Source organism: Peromyscus maniculatus, chromosome 22 (genome assembly GCF_049852395.1).
Source record: "Peromyscus maniculatus bairdii isolate BWxNUB_F1_BW_parent chromosome 22, HU_Pman_BW_mat_3.1, whole genome shotgun sequence".
NCBI lineage: Eukaryota > Metazoa > Chordata > Mammalia > Rodentia > Cricetidae > Peromyscus > Peromyscus maniculatus.
The window spans coordinates 11,337,040-11,359,249 of NC_134873.1; the positions used below are offsets into that span (position 1 = coordinate 11,337,040).

At 48.7% G+C, this 22,210-nt stretch overlaps 1 protein-coding gene across 2 annotated transcripts in view; it reads left to right on the plus strand.

The window, feature by feature from the left end:
• Nucleotides 1–22,210, plus strand: part of Cyp4f22 (cytochrome P450 family 4 subfamily F member 22) — a 40,949-nt gene that overhangs the window by 15,209 nt on the left and 3,530 nt on the right. For both annotated transcript variants that reach the window (XM_076558667.1, XM_076558668.1), the window contains 8 exons: nucleotides 2,544–2,766; nucleotides 5,433–5,577; nucleotides 13,770–13,823; nucleotides 14,635–14,762; nucleotides 14,945–15,069; nucleotides 17,691–17,958; nucleotides 21,136–21,202; nucleotides 21,320–21,449. In XM_076558667.1, the coding sequence (XP_076414782.1) occupies nucleotides 2,545–2,766; nucleotides 5,433–5,577; nucleotides 13,770–13,823; nucleotides 14,635–14,762; nucleotides 14,945–15,069; nucleotides 17,691–17,958; nucleotides 21,136–21,202; nucleotides 21,320–21,449 (1,139 nt within the window). In that variant the 5' untranslated portion in view covers nucleotide 2,544. The remainder of the gene's footprint in view (nucleotides 1–2,543; nucleotides 2,767–5,432; nucleotides 5,578–13,769; nucleotides 13,824–14,634; nucleotides 14,763–14,944; nucleotides 15,070–17,690; nucleotides 17,959–21,135; nucleotides 21,203–21,319; nucleotides 21,450–22,210) is intronic.

Below are 22,210 nucleotides of genomic sequence, written 5' to 3' on the forward strand. Positions count from 1 at the left end.
TTTTTCAAAAAGGAAAAGAGAAAAGAAGAAAGAGAGGGCAGTAGAGGCCAAGATTTGTATGAAGGGAAGACCAGGGGAGTGGTTGCCAATGGACCTGGGGTATTGTTCTGATCACAGTGTTCTAGGTAGAGGCAATGGTTGCACAGTGTTGTGAAAATGCTAACTGCCAGTGAAGCGTTTACTTCCTTATTAATTTCATAATCTTTATTAATTATTTTTGTGACAGGACCTACTCTGAGGCAGTTCTGGCTCAGAATGTACTCTGTAGCCCAGACTGGCCTCAGCTTGCGCCTCTCAGATGCTGAGATTTCAGGCACACACCACCACACTTGGCTTCCAGACTGATTACTTTTTCATTTTGAGACAGAGTCTCACTAAGTTGTTGGTCTGACCTGGACTTTACTGTGTGATCTGAACAAACCTAAGATGTAATTTTTTTTCTTTTACTTTTATGTGTGTGTGCGCATGTGTGGATGTATGGGTGTATGCACAAGTACATATGTACCCGAGGAAGCCAGAAGAGGGTATCAGATCCTCTGGAGCTGGAGTTACAGGTGGTTGTGAGCTGCTTGAGGTGGTGTGTTGTGAACAAAACTCGGGTCCTCTGGAAGAGCATAAAGTGTTCTTAACCATTGAACCATCTCTCCTGCCCCCCAACCCCCACATTTTTCTTGTATTTTAGAGACAAGGTTTCTCTATGTAGCCCCAGCTACCCTGGAACTCAGAGATCCGCCTGCCTCTGCCTCTCAAGTGCTGGCATTAAAGGTGTGCGCCACCACAGCCAGGCTGGCCTTGGATGTTTTCAGACCCCTTGTCTCCGTCTTTTGAGTAGCGGAATTGTCGGCTTGTGACTCCTGGCCCAGGTTTCTTCTCAGACTCTAAATAATCACTATCATATCTCAATGGACTTAAGAAAAAAGTACTCATATACGAGAGAGAACTGATGTTCCTTTCCTGCCAGCTTCTCTTGTCTGAGAAAAATCTAGCTTTGCAGCCCAGGCTAGTCTCACTTGTGATCCTCCTGCCTCAGCTTCCTGAGTACTGGGAGTATAAACATGTGCCTCCATGCTTGGCCTGCCATCTACTTTTCTGTGTTTGACTTATTTCCCTTACCCTGCATGGTTGTCCAAACCTGCAGTCCCAGCCCCTCAGGAGGCTGAAGCAGAATATCACTTCACACCAGGGGTTAAAGGTCAGCCTGAACTACAGAACAAGACACCATTTCAACCAGTCAACCAATGAAAGAGGTTGAGTGACTTATGTTACTTAACATGATGTCTTCCCGGTGCCTTTTTGGCCAAAAATAACAGGCTACTCTTTTTTGTGGCCGAATAATATTCTATTGTAGGATTTGCTCATTTAAAAATGGCATTTTTAGGCCTAGGAAGATGCCTCAGTGGTTAAGAGTGTGTACTATTCTTACAGAGGAGGGGGTTCTGTTCACAGCACCCATGGTAGGTGACTCACAACTGCCCCAAATTCCAGTCCCAGGGCATCCATGGCTTCTGGTCTCCGAAGACACCCGCACATGAGAGCACATACCCACACACAGACACACACACACAATTAAACACTTAATATCCAAAAATTAAGAAAAATGATGTTGTACATTATGTGAATTTTCACTTTAGTTGGAAAAAGAAAGAAGGAAGGAAGAGGTGAGTCAGGGAAGGGGGAAAAGCAATCAGGAAAGTCCTTGCTTTGGGCTGCTGGAGTTAATCTTGCTGGGAAACCCTGCATAGAGTACCTGCATAGAGTACATGTCTCGGTGTTATTTCACACATACACACACACATACACACGCATGCACGCACGCACGCTCACGCACGCACACACATTGAGAGAGAGAGAGAGAGAGAGAGAGAGAGACAGACAGACAGACAGACAGAGACAGAGACACAGAGACACAGAGAGCTAGAGTGTTGATTTACCAAGACTGTAGGGCCATTGGTTGAGGGCTACTTTGTGTGCATGTGTGCATGGTGTGTGTGTGTGTGTGTGTGTGTGTGTGTGTGTGTGTGTGTGTGTGTGTTGCCTCCCCCGGACTCTGACTATCTGTGCCCAAGCAGAGAAAGTCCTATGATAGGAGGGTCCAGAGGGTGTCTTGGGACTGGGGACATGGAGGGAGGGTGGACGACCTTGGGTATAGCATCTCCATCGAGCACTGCAAACATAAACAAACAAACAGTTAAATAAATAGAAAAGAAAGAAAATAAGGGTGGGTGGGGGGAGTAGGGCTGGAGAGATGGATCAGCAGTGAAAAGCAATGGCTTCTCTTCCAGAGGACTCGAGTTTGAGGCCCCCAGCCCCCATTTCAGGATGCCCACAACCCCTTATAACTCCAAACCCTGTTCTAGTCTCCACAAGAGAGACTCCACAAGTTGCACTCACAAGCGCAACTCCGTCACCCCCGATACACACATAATTAAAAATAAGCCCTTTTTAGAAGTTGTTTTTGTCTTTTAAAGAAAGATGTGTGTGCCGGCAAAGTGAAGGATCCTCCTGTGTGTGGCTGCGCTGACTGGTCCCCGCGTGTCTTCTAGGATGCTGCCCATCACGGACTATCTGTTGCACCTGCTGGGGCTGGAGAAGACAGCCTTTCGAGTGTACGCTGTGTCGGCTCTGCTGCTATTCCTCCTCTTCCTCCTCTTCCGCCTGCTACTGCAGGCATTCAAATTATGTTGGGACTTCCGCGCCCTCTGTCGCAGGCTGAGCTGCTTCCCAGAGCCTCCGGGTCGCCACTGGCTGCTGGGCCACGTGACCATGGTGAGTGCGCAGGGGCAGACCTGGTGGCGGGTGGGTTTAAGGTTGGACGCAGATTCACTGTGTGGAGTAGGAGACCAGACCTCAGAGAGGGCAAGCAGTTTGCCCAGGGTCACACCGTTAGAAGGAGGCAGAGCTGACTATAAAGTCAAGTTCGTACCCCGTGCTGGCTAGCTTTCCTAGTACTGGAAGCTGCATCAGTGGTCTTCTTACTCAGAGCTGAATGTTCCAATAAAGACCTGCCAGGCAAGATGTACCCACTGGTACAATAGTGACATTACAGTTACAGGGGTAACCAATTGTCTTTTAAAGAAAATGATCCATGCCCAAAACAAACAATGATAATAATAATAATAATAATAATAATAATAATAATAATAGTTCTTTCTATAGTTCTGTAGCTACCAATGTAGCAGGGAGGTACTGGTGCCCATAAAATTTGGGGTCTGGAGCCTAGAGTGGGAGCAAGGAGGGGGCTCCTGGAGATTGTGTTTCTCTAGCCTTACCTAGATTAGGGTGATTCTACTCTTGCTCTTTTGCTTCTTTTATCTTGAAACAAGGTCTCTATGTATCCCTGGCTTCCTAGAACTTGCTATGTAGACCAGGCTGGCCTTGAACTCACAGAGATCTGCCTGCCTCTGCCTCTCAGGCGCTGGGATTAAAGACGTGCTCCACCATACCTAACTACTCTCATTATTGGAATGCTATGATACTACACTGAGATTCTAACTCTTTCCTTGCATTTGATTTTTTTTTTTTTTAACAAAGTCTTTTCATGTAGGCCACACTGGCCTCAAACTCATAACCCTTCTGCCTCAGCCTCTTGAATGCTGGGCTTACAGACATGTCAGCATGCCTGACTCATCTATTTTTGTTTTTAATTTTTACTTTGAGACAAGGTCTCACTCTGTAGCTCAGCCTGGCTTGGAATTCCTATGTAGCTCAGGCTAGCCTCAAGCTCACAGCAAATCCTCTTGCCTCAGCCTCATGAGTGTTGAGGTTACAGTTGTGAGCAACCATGCCTGAGACAGTAAGAGTCTCTTTAGAAAGATGGGGCGCTAAACATGACATGAGGGCCCCAGCTTAGGGACACACACACACACACACACACACACCATTCAAGACATAAAGATTAGTTTGCATGGCGACACAGACCACTGGTCCCAGTTACTCAGGCTGATTGAGAAGGATCAGCTGAACACAGAAGTTCATCTTGGGCAACATAGGAAGACCTTGTCTTTGGTATCCTAGGCTGGCCTTGAAATTGCCATCTTCTAGCTTTCCCGAGAAATTCTGGATTCCAATCATTCCAACCCTTTCCTGCTCATACACCACCATGGCTCCCCATTACAGTCTAGAGGAAGACTCCTGACCTGTCCTATCATCCTCTACAGTTTCCAGAACTCACTTCCTGTTTCTGAAGCTGGCCTTTGTCAGCTCTCTGGTCCTTCGTCCAATTGTGTTCTCTGTCAGAATATCTTTTTCTGCTGCATGAATTTTCATGCTAATCTCCAAGCACATATCGGCAGGAAGCCATCTCTGCTCCCGGGCTTCGTTTGTTTTTCCTGAGGAAAGGGTCTCAGTATGTAACCCAGGCTACTACAGCCATTGTTACCTTCCTTGGTGCTGGGACCGCAGGCATTCACGACCAGGCCCAGCTCCTCTCTCCCTCCCTCTCTCTCTCTCTTTCTCTCTCTCTCTGCAGGGAACTCATCTAGCACAATCTGGTCTCAAACCTATTATGTAGCTAGATAACATTGAATTTTTGATCCTCCTGCCCTCTACCTGTTGAGGGCAGAGATAGCAGACATTTGCCACTGTAAATGGTTCAATTGTAATTTTTATTTATTTGTTTTTTACTAACATTGTATTCTACTTTGCTTGTCTGTGGCTATGATAAAACACTCTGACTCAAAGCAGCTTAGGGGAGGAAAGGATTTATTTGACTTACACTTCCAGGTCTCAGTCCATCGTTGGGGAAGTCAGGGCAGTTGTAGAAAACCATGGGGGTGCACTGCTTACTGGCTTGCTCCCCCTGGCTTGGGGAGCTTTCTTATACAACTCAGGATCACCTGCCCATGGGTGGTACTGACCCCAGTGGGCTGGGCCCTCCTACATCAGTGACGAGTAAAGACAATTCCCCACACACAGTTACAGGCCAGTCAGATCTGGGCAATCCCTCGATTCTTCTCGGATGTCCCGGTGACAAAACTAAACAGGACATACAGCAAACATCTGATAAATGCCAGCTCTTACCGCTGCTGTGCTTGCTACCCGCTGTCTCTCTCTGGGTCTCCCTCCCTCCCTCCCTCCCTCCCTCCCTCCCTCCCTCCCTCCCTCCCTCCCTCCCTCCCTTCTTCCCTCCCTTTCTCCCCCTGCTATGCTGTCTTTGGAATCCACCTTCTCACAAATCCTAGGCAAGAGTTCTACCCCTGAGGCATGTCCCCAGCCCCTCACTGGGGGATTCTAGTCAGGGGCTCTACCCCTGAGCCAGGCCTCCAGCCCCATTGCTCTTAATTTATTTTTAGAGGAGGGGGAGACTCAGAGAAAGGCAGAAAGAGGCCCGTGGTCTGGTTGGTGTTCTGCAGGAGAGAGGCAGTGGTGGGAGGGGGCGGGAGCAGGTTAAGCCGAGTTGTCACGTCTTCGCTGTTCCTTTCTGTCTGCCATAGTATCTCCCCAATGAGAAGGGCCTTCAGAATGAGAAGAAAGTGCTGGACACCATGCACCACATCATCCTGGCATGGGTCGGGCCTTTCCTGCCTCTCCTGGTGCTGGTCCATCCTGATTACATGAAGCCTGTGTTGGCTGCCTCAGGTAGGCAGGTTGGGCCTGGGGGAGGGGGGGGAGATGAGTGAACTTCCAATCCCCAGAACCTTCCTGGGATTTATAGACACGAGGTTGCCCCAGAGGAAGGGTTACTTGAGTAGGGATTTGAGGGATGAACAGAAGTTCACCAAAGAAGGCAATACAGGCTGTGAGAACAGCATGAGCAAAAAATGTGACAGTGTGCAAGAGTCTCAGGGACTTTGCAAGGCTGCGCACCTGCTGCAAGTCACATCCAAGCAATTCATTCATCCACATTGTCCATCCAGGCTTGGGTAAGTAAGTGCTGCTCAATCCTGGGCCATGCTATTCTCCTCATTAAGACTGTGACCTGCCCACCATGACCAAGCATTTCAGTCATCCAGTGGGCAGCTGGCTGACAGGGAGGCAGATGTGGATCCTTCTATCTGCTGTCCCTACTTATCTTCCAAGTGTGCTTGGTGAGTTCTCACTCATTCTCAGCACCCAGCTCCAAGAGCCCCCTCTTCCAGGAAGTCCTTCCCAAATCCTCCAGGGGTCTCTGTCTTCTAGACATCCTCAATCCTAATCCTTTAGGGTGAGTGAGTCTGGCCAACTCTATTCCCCTTGAAATGGATCCTCAGAATGGCCTTGCCTGGAGCTGGTTGTCTTCATAGCACCAAGGGGACTGGGTTGGTATTTAGAGACAGGGTCTGTCTATGTAGCTTAGGCTAGCTCACACCAAAGATCCTCTCAGATGTGTGCCAGCACTCTGCTCTCTGGTGCCTTGAAAGAAGTCTATTATTATATATTACTGTGTGTGTGTGTGCCTGTATGTGTGTGTACATGCATATATGCGTAAAACTGTGGGAGTCAGTCAGTTCTCACCTCCCGAATAGGTCCTGAGGGTGGAGCTGAAGCCCTCAGCCTTGGCAGCAACCACCTTTACCCTCTGAGCCACCTCCCCATTTTTTCTTTTCTCTCTTCTACTGATTTTCCTCTTCTCTTTCTCTTTCCCTTCCTCTCCGACCCTTCTCCTCCGACCCTTCTCCTCCTCCTCCTCCTCCTCCTCCTCCTCCTCCTCCTCCTCCTCCTCCTCCTCCTCCTCCTCCCATGGTCAGGTTCCTGGGCTGAGTTCTCCAGACAGAGTGTCAGCTGTGCTCAGGCACTTGGCAAACAGGCCCGGCTTCCTCCGCACGCTCTCTCCACCCTCTCCAGGTCTGTCTCCTTCGCTGTCCCCACTGGAGGTGCTGGATGGAGCGCTGAGAGGGGCTGAGTCAACCTGGAGGGAGGTGGGGGGGGCGTGTCCCAGGAGCTTCTCACCCTCCTGCTCCTCCCTGTAGGCCTGCCCACCCGCCACTGCCACTGTTGCCCAGGCTGGACCCCCTCCCCCTCAATGTGCTCTTTCCTCAGTGAGGCAGAACTGGCCCAGGGTGCAGTGCTTTGCTCTTAGGTGAACCATCACTGACGGCTTGGTGTGTTCACAAGGTTGCTCAACAACTCACTCTCTCTAGTTTCGAAGGATTTCATCATTCCCTCAAGCAGCTTGCACCGGAGGCGGTCCTGCCTCTGGTTCCTCCCTGCTGAACCTCCTGGCTCCCAGAACCTGGTTCCTGTCTAGATGGACTTGCTGCTTCCAGACCTTTTTTGTGTCTGGTTTCTCTCAGTCAGCCTCTTGTCTTCCCGGTCCATCCACACTACTGTACAGATTGGCCCTGTGCTCTTTTTATGATTCATTGTGTAGATGGGTCCAACTTTGCTTATTCACCTACTTGCTGGCTGTTGTGAACAATGCTACAGTGAACATTCACGCATGGGTTGTACTCTCACAGACCCCCACCCCCCGCCTTTTGTCCCTTCATTCCTTCCTTTTTTTTAAAAAAATAAGATTTATTTTTATGTGTATGTGTGTGTGTGTGTGTGTGTGTGTGTGTGTGTGTGTGTGTGTGTGTGTAGGTCAGAGGACAACGTGTGGGAATCAATTCTCCGTCTACCATGGAGGTCCCAGGGACAAAACCCAGGCTGCTTGGCCTGGGCAGCCGGTGCCTTTAAGCCACGGACGGAGCCATCTTGCTGGCCCCTCCACCCTTCTCTCCCTGATACTGGGCATGGAACTCAGGGCCTTGAGCACAGTAGGTCAACACTCTGCTACTGAGTCCTGTCTCCTAGTCCTGTGTTTGACTTCTTAAAAAGGTTCTATTATTTTTATTTGTGTATGCAGGCTCTGTGTATGAGTACGGGACTTGGAAGCAAGCACCCTTAACTGCTGAGTCATCTTTGGGGTCCAGAGTCTCTCATTCATTGCTCCTGGCCAGGGATCTTCACCTGTCCCCACCCTCCCCACTCCCCGTCTCACTGTAGGGGTCCTTCCCTGTGTGGTCTTAAACGGCTCCAGGGGATCCCAACCCAGGTCCTCACACTTGTGAGGCAAGTGTTTTACCTCCTGAACCACACTCCCCAGCCTTGTATTTTACTTTCTAGGGAATTCTCTTGCTGTTTTTCACAGTGGCTGTGTATTAATTGTCCACGAACAGGCTTCCCAAGCATTCAGTTCACAAGTGTTTGCTGCCAATAAGCGATAGTCGTAATCAGAGTAACGAATCAGCCGGCAGTTCGTTCATCAGCCGCGGACACATGTGCAGATTTAAGGAGCATATGCCAGGATGGAGGGGCAGTGGTATGGCTCAGCAGGCAAGCGTGCTTGCTGCCAAGCCTGATGACCCGAGTTTGATCCCCAGAACCCCATGGTGGAAGGAGAGAACCCACTTCTGCAAGTTGTCCTCTGACCTTCTCCTGCATATCTTGCTTGGCACACACACACACACACACACACACACACACACACACACACACACACTCAAACATGTAAATGCATTTTTTTTTTTTGTAAAGAAAATGAGATGGAGGGTCAGAGTGGTGACCTGTCTAGGTTTACATGACAAGGATCGGCAGGGCCAGAGTCTGATGCCAGGCCTAGCTGTTAAGCACAGTTCTGAGCTGGGCACCGTGTAGTAGGAGCCTTTCCAAAGCACTTTCCTTTGAAGTGGCATGACCAGCCTGGTAGAGGCAGCTTCCCTTTCTAGCATGGCCATCGTGGAAAGACAGTGATAGAGTTGAGGAGGAGCCAGAAGATCCCAGGAGAGAGCTTCCTGGAAAAAGAGTCAGTAAAGCCAGGCTTTGAAGGATGTGTAGGAGTTAGTCAGGTGTAGAGTTGGAGACAGAGGAGCTTGTCAGTCCAGAGGTACAGAAGTGGGAGGATGCTAGGAGAATTCAGGTGCTTTGATTGGATGGAGTAGAGGGGATGTGCTTGGAGGAGTAGGAAATGAGACTGAGAGTTAAGAGGAAGCTGGACCAAGAAGCAGATGGGTTTGCACTTTATCCTGGGGTGCTAGCGCCAGTGCGGGTATACGAGCCAGGCAGCCATGGGCCAAATCTGAGTATCGGTAAGACTCCTGACTAGTTCAGCCTGGATTCCAGAGCCAGGAAGAGAGAGGTGACTGTCCTGCCATCTTGCTTTCAGCGCCGCTTCCGCTCGGAAGCCTCTTCGGCCTTCCGGTAGCCCTTCCTCTGTGGCTTTCTTAGCACCTGGCATGCTCTCTGCCATTTTGGTAATTGGCTGGTGTGGGCCTCTCCTTCCCTTTCCCACCCCACCCAGGAGCTCCTGCAGGCAGGGAGTGGAGCTGAGCCATCCTTGGATCACTGGCATCACCTTGCATGGGTTGGGCACAGAAAGGCAACAGAAGGGGTGACTGATGAAGGATGACTGTGCATGCTGTTTGCCAATGCAGGGAAGTATGCGTTGGTGGCTGAGTCACGTTGGGTGTACAAACATCCTTGGGTGCCTGTTCACTCGAACCTTTCTATAGTGTGTAGGTTTTTTTTTTTTTAACTCTTTTGGGGCCTACCACCCAGCTCCCAAATAAATACATAGAGACTTATTCTTACTTACGAATGCCTGACCTTAGCTTGGCTTGTTTCTAGCCAGCTTTTCTAACTGAAATTATCCCATTTCTCTTTACACTTTGCCTCTAGGCTTTTTACCTTTCCTTATTCTATATATCTTTCTTTCTTACTCTGTGGCTGGTTGTGTGGCTGGGTGGCTGGCCCCTGGTGTCCTCCTCTCCTCCTTTTCTTGCTCCTTGCTGTTCTCTCTCCTAAATTTCTCTTCCTATTTATTCTCTCTGCCTGGTAGTCTGCCTATCCCTCTCCTGCCCAGCTATTAGCTGTTCAGCTCTTTATAAGACCCATCAGTATTTTAGGCAGGCAAAGTAACATAGCTTCATAGAGTTAAATAAATACAACATAAAAGAATGCAGCACACGTTTGCATCATTAAACAAATAATCCACAACATAAACAAATGTAACACATCTTAAACTAATATTCCACAACAATGGTGTACAAGGGGGATGGTATCCATTAATCCATCCATCCATCTATCCCTCCCTCTGGCTATCCATACATCTGTCTACATATTCATCCACTCATCTGTACATCCACTTACCCAATCACCCATCTATACATCATGTATGCATACATGCAATTTTCCACGTATTCATTTATCTACCCATCCGACCACCTTGCATCTATCCATCCACACATATGCTTTCCATTCATCCATCCATCCATCCATCTATCCATCCATCCACTCACTTACTTACTCACCCATCTATCTGCCTACCCATCTTCCCATTCATCCACCAATCTGTCTATTTATATATCCAATTACCCACCCAATCATCCATTCATCCACTTACCCATACTACCTACTAACCCATTCATCTACCCACCCACCCATCCATCCACCCACCCATCAATTCATCCATTCACTAAATATCTACCCACCCAATCACTAAATTTCCATCTATCTACCATTCACCTACCACCCACTCATCTACCTATCCCTTTTCCCATTCATCCACCCATCTATTAATCCACCCATTCACTCACCCATCCACTCACCAACCCCACCCACCTATCCATTCATCCAACTATTCATTTCTCCTTTCCTTCCTTCCTTTTCTTTATTCTTTTAAAATTAAAAACAAGTGTACGTACATATGTACGTGCGTGTGTGCGTGCGTGCGTGTGTGTGTGTGTGTGTGTGTGTGTGTGTGTGTGTATGCACACTTGTAGTTCAAGGAACAAGTCCTTAATGAACCTGAGACTTGACATTTTTTCAGCTAGACTGGTGGTCTGTGAGCCTCAGAGATTCTGTTCTCACTCCCCAGCACTGGGGTCACAGGTGCATGCAGCCATGCCTGACTTGTTTTTGTTTATTGATTTTGTGTGCGTGTTAGGGTGGGTGTGAGCCACAGCATGTGTGCAGAGGGGAGAGGGCAACTTGCAAGAGTCTGTTCTCTCCTTCAACCACGGGGTTCCGAGGAGCTAACTTGGGTCGTTAGGCTTGGTGACGAGCATCTTCACCCACTGAAGCAGCTCTCTGGGCCCTGACTTTTTCCTGGGTTTTGGGCATCGACACTCAGTCCTTATGCTTGTACAAGTGCTCTTACTTTCAGAACCGCTTTTCCAGCTCCTATTTTTCCCCTGATCCACCCACCCTTTGATCCATCCATTCATTCATTTACTGAATGAAAAAGGTTCTTTTTTCTTCTTTTGAGGCAGAGTCTCTGGTGTCTCAAGCTGGCTTTGAACTCACTGTGTAGCCCAAGGTGATCCTGAACTTCTGAACTTCCTGCTTCCTCCTGGGATTGCAGGCATGTGCCACCACGCCCAGCTCATTGCATCAGCTTTGATTTCTCTGAGTTTCCTTGGTTAGCAGTCTTTGCAACATCATCTACAAAGATCTGGATCCACACCTGATATTCTTAACCTCATAGTGCCAAATAGCACCCCCATCTCTGAAGGTTTTGGGGACATGGTGTCCCACAGTGACATGGGGTTCCTTCCTAGATCTCATTGCAAAGCTTATGACTTGCCAGTTCACAAAAATAAACAGCAGTATGATACCAGGCCCGATGGTATTACTGATGGCCTGAAGCCATCGGTAGCAGGAAGTTCACCCTGGCATGCAGTTGCTGCAGGACACCCTCGAGTCTCTTCCCTTGAAGAACTGCTGTACAGCACCCCCGGCCCCGGCCCCGGCCCCAGGACCTGCCTCGTTAGTGCAGGCTCACTCAAAGCTGCCATGTTCTCTTCCCTGGAGCTTCTTGGTCATCACGGCAGCCAGATCCAGCCATGATGGATGGTTATCATGGTAGATGCAGGTTCAAAAAGGAGAATGGGGCCTTCCAGATCCCCTAATTTGTGACTTGGCAATATCCAGCTTTTGGTGTGTGTGTGTGTGTGTGTGTGTGTGTGTGTGTGTGTGTGTGTGTGTGTTGGTCTGGGAGCATGTGTATATACATGTGTGCAAGTGGGAACCCGAGGACAGCCCTAGCTGTCGTTCCTCAGGTGCCTCCAGTCTTTTTTTTGAGACAGGATCTCTCACTAGCCGGGAGCTTGCCAAGGCTGGCTGGCCAGTGAGCCCCAGACAGTCACTTCTCCTCACCCCCACATTGCTGGGATTGTAAGTGCAATTTAAAAAATTAAATTGAATTTTTGTCTGGTATGTGGGGAAGGCAGAGGAAGGGCCATAGCACATGTGAAGAGGTCAGAGAACAACCCAGAGGAGTTGGTTCTCTCCACCTTGTGGGACCCAAGATCAGAACGAAGGTGTTCAGGGTTGACTATAAACTCCTTTACCCACTGAGTCATCTCATTGGCCCACTCACCATCTTATCAGCTTTGGTGTCGTTTAAATGTGGGTTCTGGGGACCAAACTCAGGCTGTCTTGTTTGCAAGGCAAGTACTTCACTAGCTGGCTTTTGGTTTAGTCAGAAAGAGCCTCACTATGTATCGCAAGCTGACTTAAAACTTTGGCCTCAGCATCTGAACTTTGGGGAACACAGATATGCTCCCCAACAACAAGGGACACCTGACATTGTTTAGGAGCAGAGAGACTCTATGCTGTTGGTCCTGTGTGATGGGAGTGACAAGAGCTGGAGGATAGAGATGTCTGTTCGGGGCAATGTCCGGACCAGGGCCGATCATCGATGGCTTTGAAAATGAGCCCTGTCCGGGTGCCGGTGGGTGATGGGTGGGTGCAGCGGCAGAGGCTCCCGTCACTGTCAGCAGGCTGGCATGTCAGACAGACAGGAAGGTGAGGCTGGCTGTGGGATTACAGCCGTGATTCAGATGCTGGGCCAGAGCTGAGAGCAGGGAAGGTTAGGGCGTGTGGTCCTTCCCAAGGGAACATGGCCTGGCGGTGGGTGAGTGATGCTGTGCTGTGAGACTGCTGAAGGATTGAGCAGAAGAGTCTGGGTGCAGGGACCGAATGCGCCAGAGCCATCAGCGGGAGGCTGAGCGTGGATTTTTATTATTTATTTATTTATGTATTTATTTATTTCAATATAAGAAAGTCCAGCATTCAGGCCCGGTGAGATGGCTCCTCTGGTAAAGGCAATTGCTGACAAGCCTGACAAACTGAACTTAATCTCTGAGACCCAGAAGGAAGGGGAGTACTGACTCCTACAAGCTGTCCTTTGACCTCCACACCAGTGCCAGGGCATGAGTGTGCCTACACATGCAAACACATATGTAAATAAATACATATAATTTTTTCTAAAGCTTGGGTTTCTTTTATATTTAGTTTTAGTGCGTGCGTGCGTGCACATGTGTATGAGTCTGCACTACATTATGTATGTGGATGTCGGGGCGCAAGTTGTGGGTGGGAGTCAGTTTTCTCCTTCCTTCTGAGTCCCAGGGATTAAACTCAGGTCATCAGGCTTGGCAGGAAGCACCCTTATTCACAGAGACATCTTGCAGGCCCAAATTATTTATTTATTTATTATTTTAGAAAAGCTGTTAGTACATAGCAGCCCAGGTTGGTCTAGAACTCACTATGTATATAGCTAATGCTATTCTGTATAAATAAAAAAGGAAATTTACAGTAATCTTCCTGATTCAGTATCTCAGCTGCTGGGATTACACACATAAAACACCATGCCCAAACCAAAAGCTCTTTTACAAGATTAATGGGGAGCCGAGGGAGGTGTTTGAGCAGGAGAGACTGGAGTTCAGATCAGCATGTTGTAAGATTTCTCAAGTGATAGATGTGAAGGTGGGGTGAGATGGGAGGCAGGAACCTAGAGAAGAGGCCCAAGGAGGTCCTAAGCGGAGGTCAGAACTCGGTCTGGAATGCCCATGCCTCCTCTCTCTCCACAGCTGCCATTGCGCCCAAGGATGAGTTTTTCTATAGCTTCCTGAAGCCGTGGTTAGGTGAGTGCTGAAGAAAGGATGCTGGTCTTCATTTCCTGAGCGTGCAGGCTACTCAGAGCAGTAAAAACAAACCTGTTTATTTTACAACTTTGGAAAGCTGGCTGTCAGCACAGAGGATAGGCAAAATGGCTGTCCACCCACTCAATTTGATCCCAAACTGGTTTTTATACTTCTTTTTAAAAAAAATTTATTTATTTTTAGCGCATTGGTGTTTTTCCTGCACGTATGTCTGTATGAAGGTGTCAGATCTCCTGGAACTGGAGTTACAGACAGTTGTGAGTCACCATGTGGGTGCTGGGAATTGAACCAGGGTCCTTTGGAAGAGCAGCCAGCGCTCTTAACTGCTGAGCCATCTCTCCCTGGTTTTTATATTTCTAACATTTCTCTGCCCTTTGGATTTCTCATTGGCTGAGATCTTCAGTGAGTGGTGTCTAGCCCTGTCCCCTCCCCAGATTCCTATCCCATTAGTTCAGCACAAAGCCTCATCTGATGTGTGTCTTGGGGCTGAAGATTCCCTCCATTTCTGACACATGGCCTTAGACTTCGTGTAGCTTTCAATCTTAGGATGAACTGGGATCACGTGAAGCAGGCACCAGCTGGCAGCTGGGGGAGAAAGTGGGTGTGGGGTGGGGATGTGTGTGTGGCTCCTGTTTATCTGTGATTCTCCAATGGCCTCTAAACACACCTCATACTGAACGTGGAGCCAAAATGATTGCATTTTACATGAAATCACAGAAGAGTACGGGGTTTCTTGGAGCGCTTCAGCGCGGGGGAGAGGAGAGGCCAGTAGCCCTTGGTTTTCTGGGTTCAGGGGATGGACTTTTGCTCAGCAAAGGGAACAAGTGGAGCCGGCACCGACGCCTGCTCACACCCGCCTTCCACTTCGACATCCTGAAGCCCTACATGAAGATCTTCAACCAGTGCACGGACATCATGCACGTGAGTCCTGGGGCTGAGTGGTGGGAGGAGGTTGGCCTCATCCGGGAAGGCCTCAGAGCGGAGGGGGGCAGCGTCCCTTGCTACGCCTGAACTGGATTGGCGATTAGGATCCCGCCTGCTCCCGTCTGACCAGCTCGTGGGCCGTGGTCTTCATGCCTGGTTGCCTTGGGTCTCTCTTCCAGGCTAAATGGCGGCGGCATCTGGCAGAAGGCTCGGTGGCCTCCTTTGACATGTTTGAGCACGTCAGCCTCCTGACCCTGGACAGCCTTCAGAAATGTGTGTTCAGTTACAACAGTGACTGCCAGGAGTGAGTGTGGCCCCTAGGGTAGGTGGGGGCGGGAGGAGAGAGGGACCCTCCCTGCTGTGATGCAAGCTGGGCTGCGCACCCACAGCCTTGTGTTCTTTCTTTTTCTTCCTGGGTGGCCCCCAAGATGACACACCTCTCTGAGTCTCAGTTCTCTTATAAAAAGGATTAAACGAGATTTTGGCTGGGTGTGGTAGTTCACACCCACAATCCATAATCCTAGCATTAGAGAGGTTGAGGCAAGAGGATCTTGAGTTTGAGTTTAGCCTGGACAGCTTAGAAAACCCCATAGAGCATCGTGGTGGTCGCTTTTAATCTCAGCACTCTGGAGTGAGAGGCAGGCAGATAGCTTTTGAGTCAAGGCCAGCTTGCCCAGTGAGTTCTAGGATAGCCTGGGCTATATCTTGAGAACTCATCTCAAAAGCAAGCAAGCAAGCAAGCAAGCAAGCAAGCAAGCAAGCAAGCAAGCAAGCAAGCAAAACCCCCATATAAATACATAATTAAGTAAGTAAAACAATGTCAGCCAGTGTCTTGGAACTTAGTAGATGCTCAGGAAACTCTACTCTCCCTCATTCCTCCACAGAGAGGGTACAGCCTGGAAATGCCCACCTCATTCTTTCTTTAGTTCCTCCATCTCCTTCTCTTTCCTCTTCTCTCTCCTCCTCTTGTCCTTCTTATTCTTTTTCTTCCCTCTTATTCCATCTTATCCCCTCTTCTTCCTTTTCTTCTTTTTCTTCATCTCCTTCCTGTATTGTTATTTTTTTCATCCCCATCTGCCCTCCTCCTTCCTCATCCTCACTTTCTTTTCCTCCTTTAAAAAGATATATTAAAAACTTGTCTGTCATTAAATATCATGCCTACGTGTCTGTGCATAGGTACGTGCACATGAATGCAGGTGCCCCTAGAGCCTAGAGGTGTCAGACGCCCTGGAGCTGGAGTCACAGGCAAGCTGTGAACTGTCCAACGTGGGTGCTGGGAATCAAACTTGATTCCTCTGGGAGAGTAGTATGTGCTCTTAACTGCTGGGCCATGCCTCCATCCCATCCTCCAGGCTTTCACTCTGTACCCAGGGTGGCCTCTTGATCCTCCCTGATTCCATCTCCTTAGTGTTGGGATTGCAGGAGTAAGCCACTGCCCCCCGCCCCAGTCCTTTGCTACACAAAGATGAGAATACCTGATGTTGAGATAGTCTCGAAGGATAAAATAATGTGGCAGCTTCCCTGGCATGTAAAAAGCGTTCAGTGAATATTTGTTGAGTGAACTAATAAAACAACACTCACTCGAGTTCATTCACTCCCCAGATATTTGTTATGGACTGGCTGTGCAGCTCTGAGGTGGAGGGCCTCACGTAGGAGGCCCTCGGCTCCACTTCTAGTCTTGTGCAATAAAATAAAATAAGCCAGGTACAGGGCTTAAGGGATAAACCAGTGGTTAAAAGCACATAGTGCTCTTGCAGAGGACCAGAATTTGGTTCTAAGCACAAATGATGGGCAGTTAACAAACCACCTACAGCTCCAGTTCTGGGGGAATCTGGTACCTTCTTCTGGACTCCTAGGCAACCTGCATGCAGGTGGTGAACACACATACATTCAGACCCCCCCCCCCCAAAGATATAATTAAAACTGAAAACACCGGCTGAAGAGATGCCTCCGTGATTAAGAGCACTTGATGCTGTTGTGTAGGCTCCAGGTTTGATTCCCTAACACATCTCTGGCAGTTCACCACCACCTCTGACTCCAGTTCCAGGGGATCTAGCACCCTCTTCTGACTTCTGAGGGCACCAGGGACACATATGTAGTGCACAGATGTGCAAGCAAAGTACTCATACACATAAAATAAAAATAAAAGAATAACAAAACAAAACCCTTTAAATAAAATAAGTCATGTGTGGTGGTGCATGCCTGTAATCCAAGCATTTGGTGGGCAAAAAGGCAGGGAAATCAGAAGCTCAAGGTCAGTCTTTGCTACATAGTGAGTTTGACTCCATCCTGGGCAACAAGAGACCCTGTCTTAAAAACACAAAAAGGCTGGCGGTATAGCTCAGTTGGTAAAGTGCTGGCCTAGCATGTGCACAGCCTTGCAGTCCATTGACAGACAGACAGACAGACAGACAGACACACACACAGATGGGGGAGGAGGGGGAGAGAGAGAGAGAGAGAGAGAGAGAGAGAGAGAGAGAGAGAGGGAGGGAGGGAGGGAGGGAGGGAGGGAGGGAGGGAGGGAGAGAGAGAGAGAGAGAGAGAGAGAGAGAGAGAGAGAGAGAGAGAGAAAATATAGATTAAATGAAAATACAGGGGCTGGAGAGATGGCCCAGCTATTAAGAGCACTTGCTTCTTTTGGGGAGCTCGTCATTCAGTTCCAAATACCCACGTAGCAGCTAACAATCATCTGTAACTCAGGCCCCAGTAGATCAGACTCCCTTTTGGTCCCTTCAGGCACTGCACACAGTTGGTGCACAGACATACACGCTGGCAAACACTCACAAACATAAAATAAAAAATAATTTAAAAAAAAATAACAAAAGACGGTTAATGCAGGACCTCTGTCTGTCATTATGCAACAGAGGCTGGGCCCCATGCGTGTCTCTGGGCCGCGCGGGTGGCTCACTGCCCTTCTTTCTGCAGGAGAATGAGCGATTACATCTCTTCCATCATCGAACTGAGCGCTCTGGTGGTGAGACGTCAATACCGCCTGCATCACTACCTGGATTTCATCTACTACCTCACGGCCGACGGGCGGCGCTTCCGTCAGGCCTGCGACACCGTGCACAAGTTCACCACCGAAGTCATCCAGGAGCGGCGGCGGGCGCTGCGCCAGCAGGGTGCCGAGGCGTGGCTGAAGGCCAAGCAAGGCAAAACCTTGGACTTCATAGATGTGCTGCTGCTGGCCAAGGTAAGGCTGGGTGAAAGCGGGCTTCTGCCCCTAGAGCCTGGCATGGGAATTGCACCCACTGATGAAAAAAGATGCTCAAACTCTTGGGGATTACAGGAAGGAGCCAGGTGTAGGGGCACAATGTGGGTGGGTTCATTCAGATGTCACAACAGAGTACTTCGGTCTTTTTAATTTAAATGAGCCCCATTATAGTCTAGAGTGTGGTCTGTTCTGTGGAACATTTCTGTAAACTTAAACAGACACACACACACACACACACACACACACACACACACACACACGCTAGGGAGCTTTTATGGAGATCAGTAGACAACTTGTGGGAGCTGGTTTTCTCCTTCAACCATGCGGGTCTGGTTCCAGGGTTCAAACTCGGGGCCCACCAGGTTTGGTGTCCAAGTGCCTTTGCTTGCTGATCCATCTTTCCAGCTTCATCTGTTCATCCTCACCCCCTTCCTCTTCCTCTCCCTCAGCAATTCCCAGGTTGGCCTCAAACTCACAGTCTATAATCCTCCTTCTCAGCCTCCTTTGTGGTGAGATCAAAGGTATATGCCATGATGCCCAGCTATTCTGTTAGGTGGGCTTAAAGTATACAAGAAGATGATTATAGGTTCTGTGCAAACACTCTTAGTTTTAACCATGTGTCTATGCATGGGTTTGTGCGCACAAGTGCACATGCCCGTGGCAGTCAGAAGAGGACATTGGGTAGCCTGGAGTTTCAGGGGAGCTCCCTGACACAGGTGCTTGTAACTGAACTGGGCTCTTTAGAAGAGCAGCAAGTGCTTGTAAAAAACCACCGAACAGACTTCCAGTCAAAACACTCTTGTTTTTATTATCATTGGCGCTCTGAGAATTGAACCCAGGGCATAAAGAATACTATGCAAGTGCCCTGTCATTCAGCTACGGCTCATCCTTCTGTGGATTTGTGTGTATGTAAGTGTGTGGGTGTGAGTGCCTATACATGCACATTTGGATTCAGCAGCCAGCGTAGGAAGTGTGGTATCTTCCTCTATTGCTTTCTGCCTTGAGTCACGGTCTCTCATGGGATTGGAATCTTGCCATTTCATCTAGTCTGGTTATCCAGCCAGCAACAGAGATCTGCTTGTCTCTGACCCCAATGCACACAAAGCTATGGAGTTTTTAATTAATTAATTAATTAATTAGTTAATTTTAATTAACTAATTAATTTAATAAAATGTGTATTGGAGATCTAAACTCAGGTCTTAGTGTTTGTACAGCAAGTACTCTTACCCACTGAGCATCCCGCCAGCCTGATGTTTTTACATTTATTTCACTCTTAAATATGTGTGCATGTGTATGTCTGAGTTCACGTGCCCTTAGGGTCCAGAAGAGGGTCAGACTCCTTGGAGCTGGAGTTACAGGCAGTCGTGAGCTGCCTGATGTGGATGCTGAGTGCTGGGTACCAAACCCAGATCGTCTACAAGAGCCGCAAGTGCTCTTAACTACTGAACTATTTCCCCAGTCGTTCTTGTTTGTTGTCTTTTTTTCCTTTTGAGGCAGTGTCTAGTTTAGCCAATACTGACCTCAAAGTCCTTGTATAGCTGAGGATGACTTTGAATTTCTGATCCTCCTGCCTCCATCTCCCTAGTGCTGGCGTCACAGGGGTGTGTGCCTAGCCTCTCGTGTGGAGTTTTTGATACAGTTTGATATAGCCATGGCTCTGCCACTCAGAGGGCATATGATTGAGATCACCATTCCCATCTCTTGTATCCTGGTGCTCGTAAGACCTGATGACAAACTTGTTGGTGATCCAGCAGGATAAATGGCTGCCAGGAGCTACCCAGTAAATGCGGGTGTGCAGAGATGATCGTGGCCCTTGTGTGGGTTAAGTCATCTTAGGTAACTTAGAACAGCTGGGTCTGGTGGCACATAATCCCAGAACGTGGAAGGTTGAAGCAGGAGGATTGTAAGTTTGAGACTACTTTGGGCTACATAACCTGTGAAGAAATGGAAAGGATCACAATGAAGAAAGAGGAGAGAGAAGAGGAGGAGGGCTGGCAAGGTGGCTAGGTGGGTAAGGAGGCTTGTCAGCAAGTCTGATGACCTGAGTTCGACCCCCAGAACTCACATGATGGAAGGAGAGAATCGACTCCTGAAAATTGTTCTCTGACCCCAGATAGCGTCTCCCAGGAGAGGCTTGAGAGGCAGCTTTGCCTAGGAAATGCACAGCCCTGACTCCATCTGCAACAACACACACACACATACACACACACACACACACACACACACACACACACACACACACACACCAAATCACTTAGTGAAGTTGTATCTGTTGGTTTATGTAAATGGTGAAATTGCCTAATGCATTTCCCCTCCTCTTCTTTTTGCATTTATTATTCATTCATTCATTCATTCATTCATTCATTCATTCATTCATTCATTCATTTTGTGAGTCCATGAAGGTGTGTGAGCATGCATGTGCCACAGCATGAATGTGGAGGTCAGAGGGCAAATTATGGGAGTTGATTCTTTCATACCACGTGGGTTCTGGGAATTGAACTCAGACTGTCAGGATGGGCAGGAGACACCTTTACATACTGATTCATCTTTCTGTCCCCTTCATTCGGTTTTTGAACTGTAACATAATTGTCAAGTGACGCTTGTCTGAACTCCCTTTGACATTCCTTCCCCTTTCATCTCTTTTGTAGTACATTGCATCCTTCCCTCTGCTAGGAGCATTTGTACCCAGTGTAGGTTAGGAGGGGGTGGATGGGAGGCCAGGCACAGTGGTGCGTGCACACCTGTAACTCCAGCCCTTGGGAGACTGAGATGAGTCTGGGCGGCATATGGAGTCTCTGAGAGAGTGGGGTAGAAGGGATAAGAATATGGCTCAGCCGGTGAAGACGCTTGCTGCAAAGACTGACGACCTGAGTTCAATCCCTGGGACCCACATGTTCAAAGAAGGGAAATGATCCTAGCAAGTTGTCCTGGTTCTCACATGTGCAGCATAGCATATGCATGAATGCATGCATGCACGCACACACAGACTAAATAAATAAATGTGTGCATACACTAAATAAATAAATGTAAAAAATAGAAGTGGGAAGAAAGAAAAGAAAAAGTCAAAAGGGAAAATAGGTAGATTTGACTTTGGGGAACCTCTAGGATGTAGGAAGTGGGATAAAGTGGGCTCAGCATCCTCCACCGTGATTGCAGGATGAAGAGGGAAAGGAATTGTCTGATGAGGACATCCGAGCTGAGGCAGACACGTTCATGTTTGAAGGTAAGGATGCTGAGTGAGGCCGAGAAGAAGTGCCGCTGTCCTCCTGGTGTCGGGAACACCTCAGGGAACACTAACCTGCCTGGAGGTAGTAGCTCCACTACACCTGTCTGCCCATAGGTCACGACACAACATCTAGTGGGCTGTCGTGGGCGCTGTTCAACCTGGCGAAGTATCCCGAGTACCAGGAGAAGTGCCGGGAAGAGATCCAAGAAGTCATGAAGGGCCGGGAGCTCGAAGAGCTGGACTGGTCAGTTGGGAGGGTCGGGAGGACTGGAGGGAGATAACCGAGGCCAGGGTCTTGAGTGTGAGTCTCTTCGTTACCACGTTCTGATTATGTGGCCTTAGACAAGCCCCTTAAGCTTTCAGAATTCCAGTTCTTGGGACTGGTTGAGATGCCCACCCCTTCTTCAGCAGTTCTCAGAACCATTCCATCAGCAACTGTTGTGGTCCCACCACATGACAAACATCCCTCAAATCCAGTGGCCTGTAGCAAGCATTTAGTTATCGCTTTTACCCACACACGATTTTTTGTGTGTGTGACCACTGGGCTCAGTTGTGTGGAGAAGGGCTGCTTCCAAATCGTAGGCTGGGTTCAGGTCTCTTCCAGGTATCTCCTAACTCTCCTAGGATCCGGGGTTACTCTGGGGCATGTTCTTCTCAATGCGGATTCCAGAAGAGTAAAAAAAAGTTCTGTGTGCACTGACACACTATGGAGGAGGCAAGTCATCATCATATGCTCTGTAAAGTGGTCCAACTGTAAATCTCTTTCTGGGAGAGTTTCCCTTCTGGGTGCCTAGCCTTTACGTTTTCCCTTCCTGGCATTAGATTCCTGGGGGAATTCCAGTTTCTAGGACTCCATGGCTTCAGTAGTCAGATGGTCAGAATGCGTGGTGCAGTCATTTTAGAACATCTTCATTCCTTCCTGGTCAGCCACACTCACGACACCGGCCTGGGACATCTGTAAACTGCAGCAGCCATGGGGCCACTCTGGATCTTTTGAACTGGCCT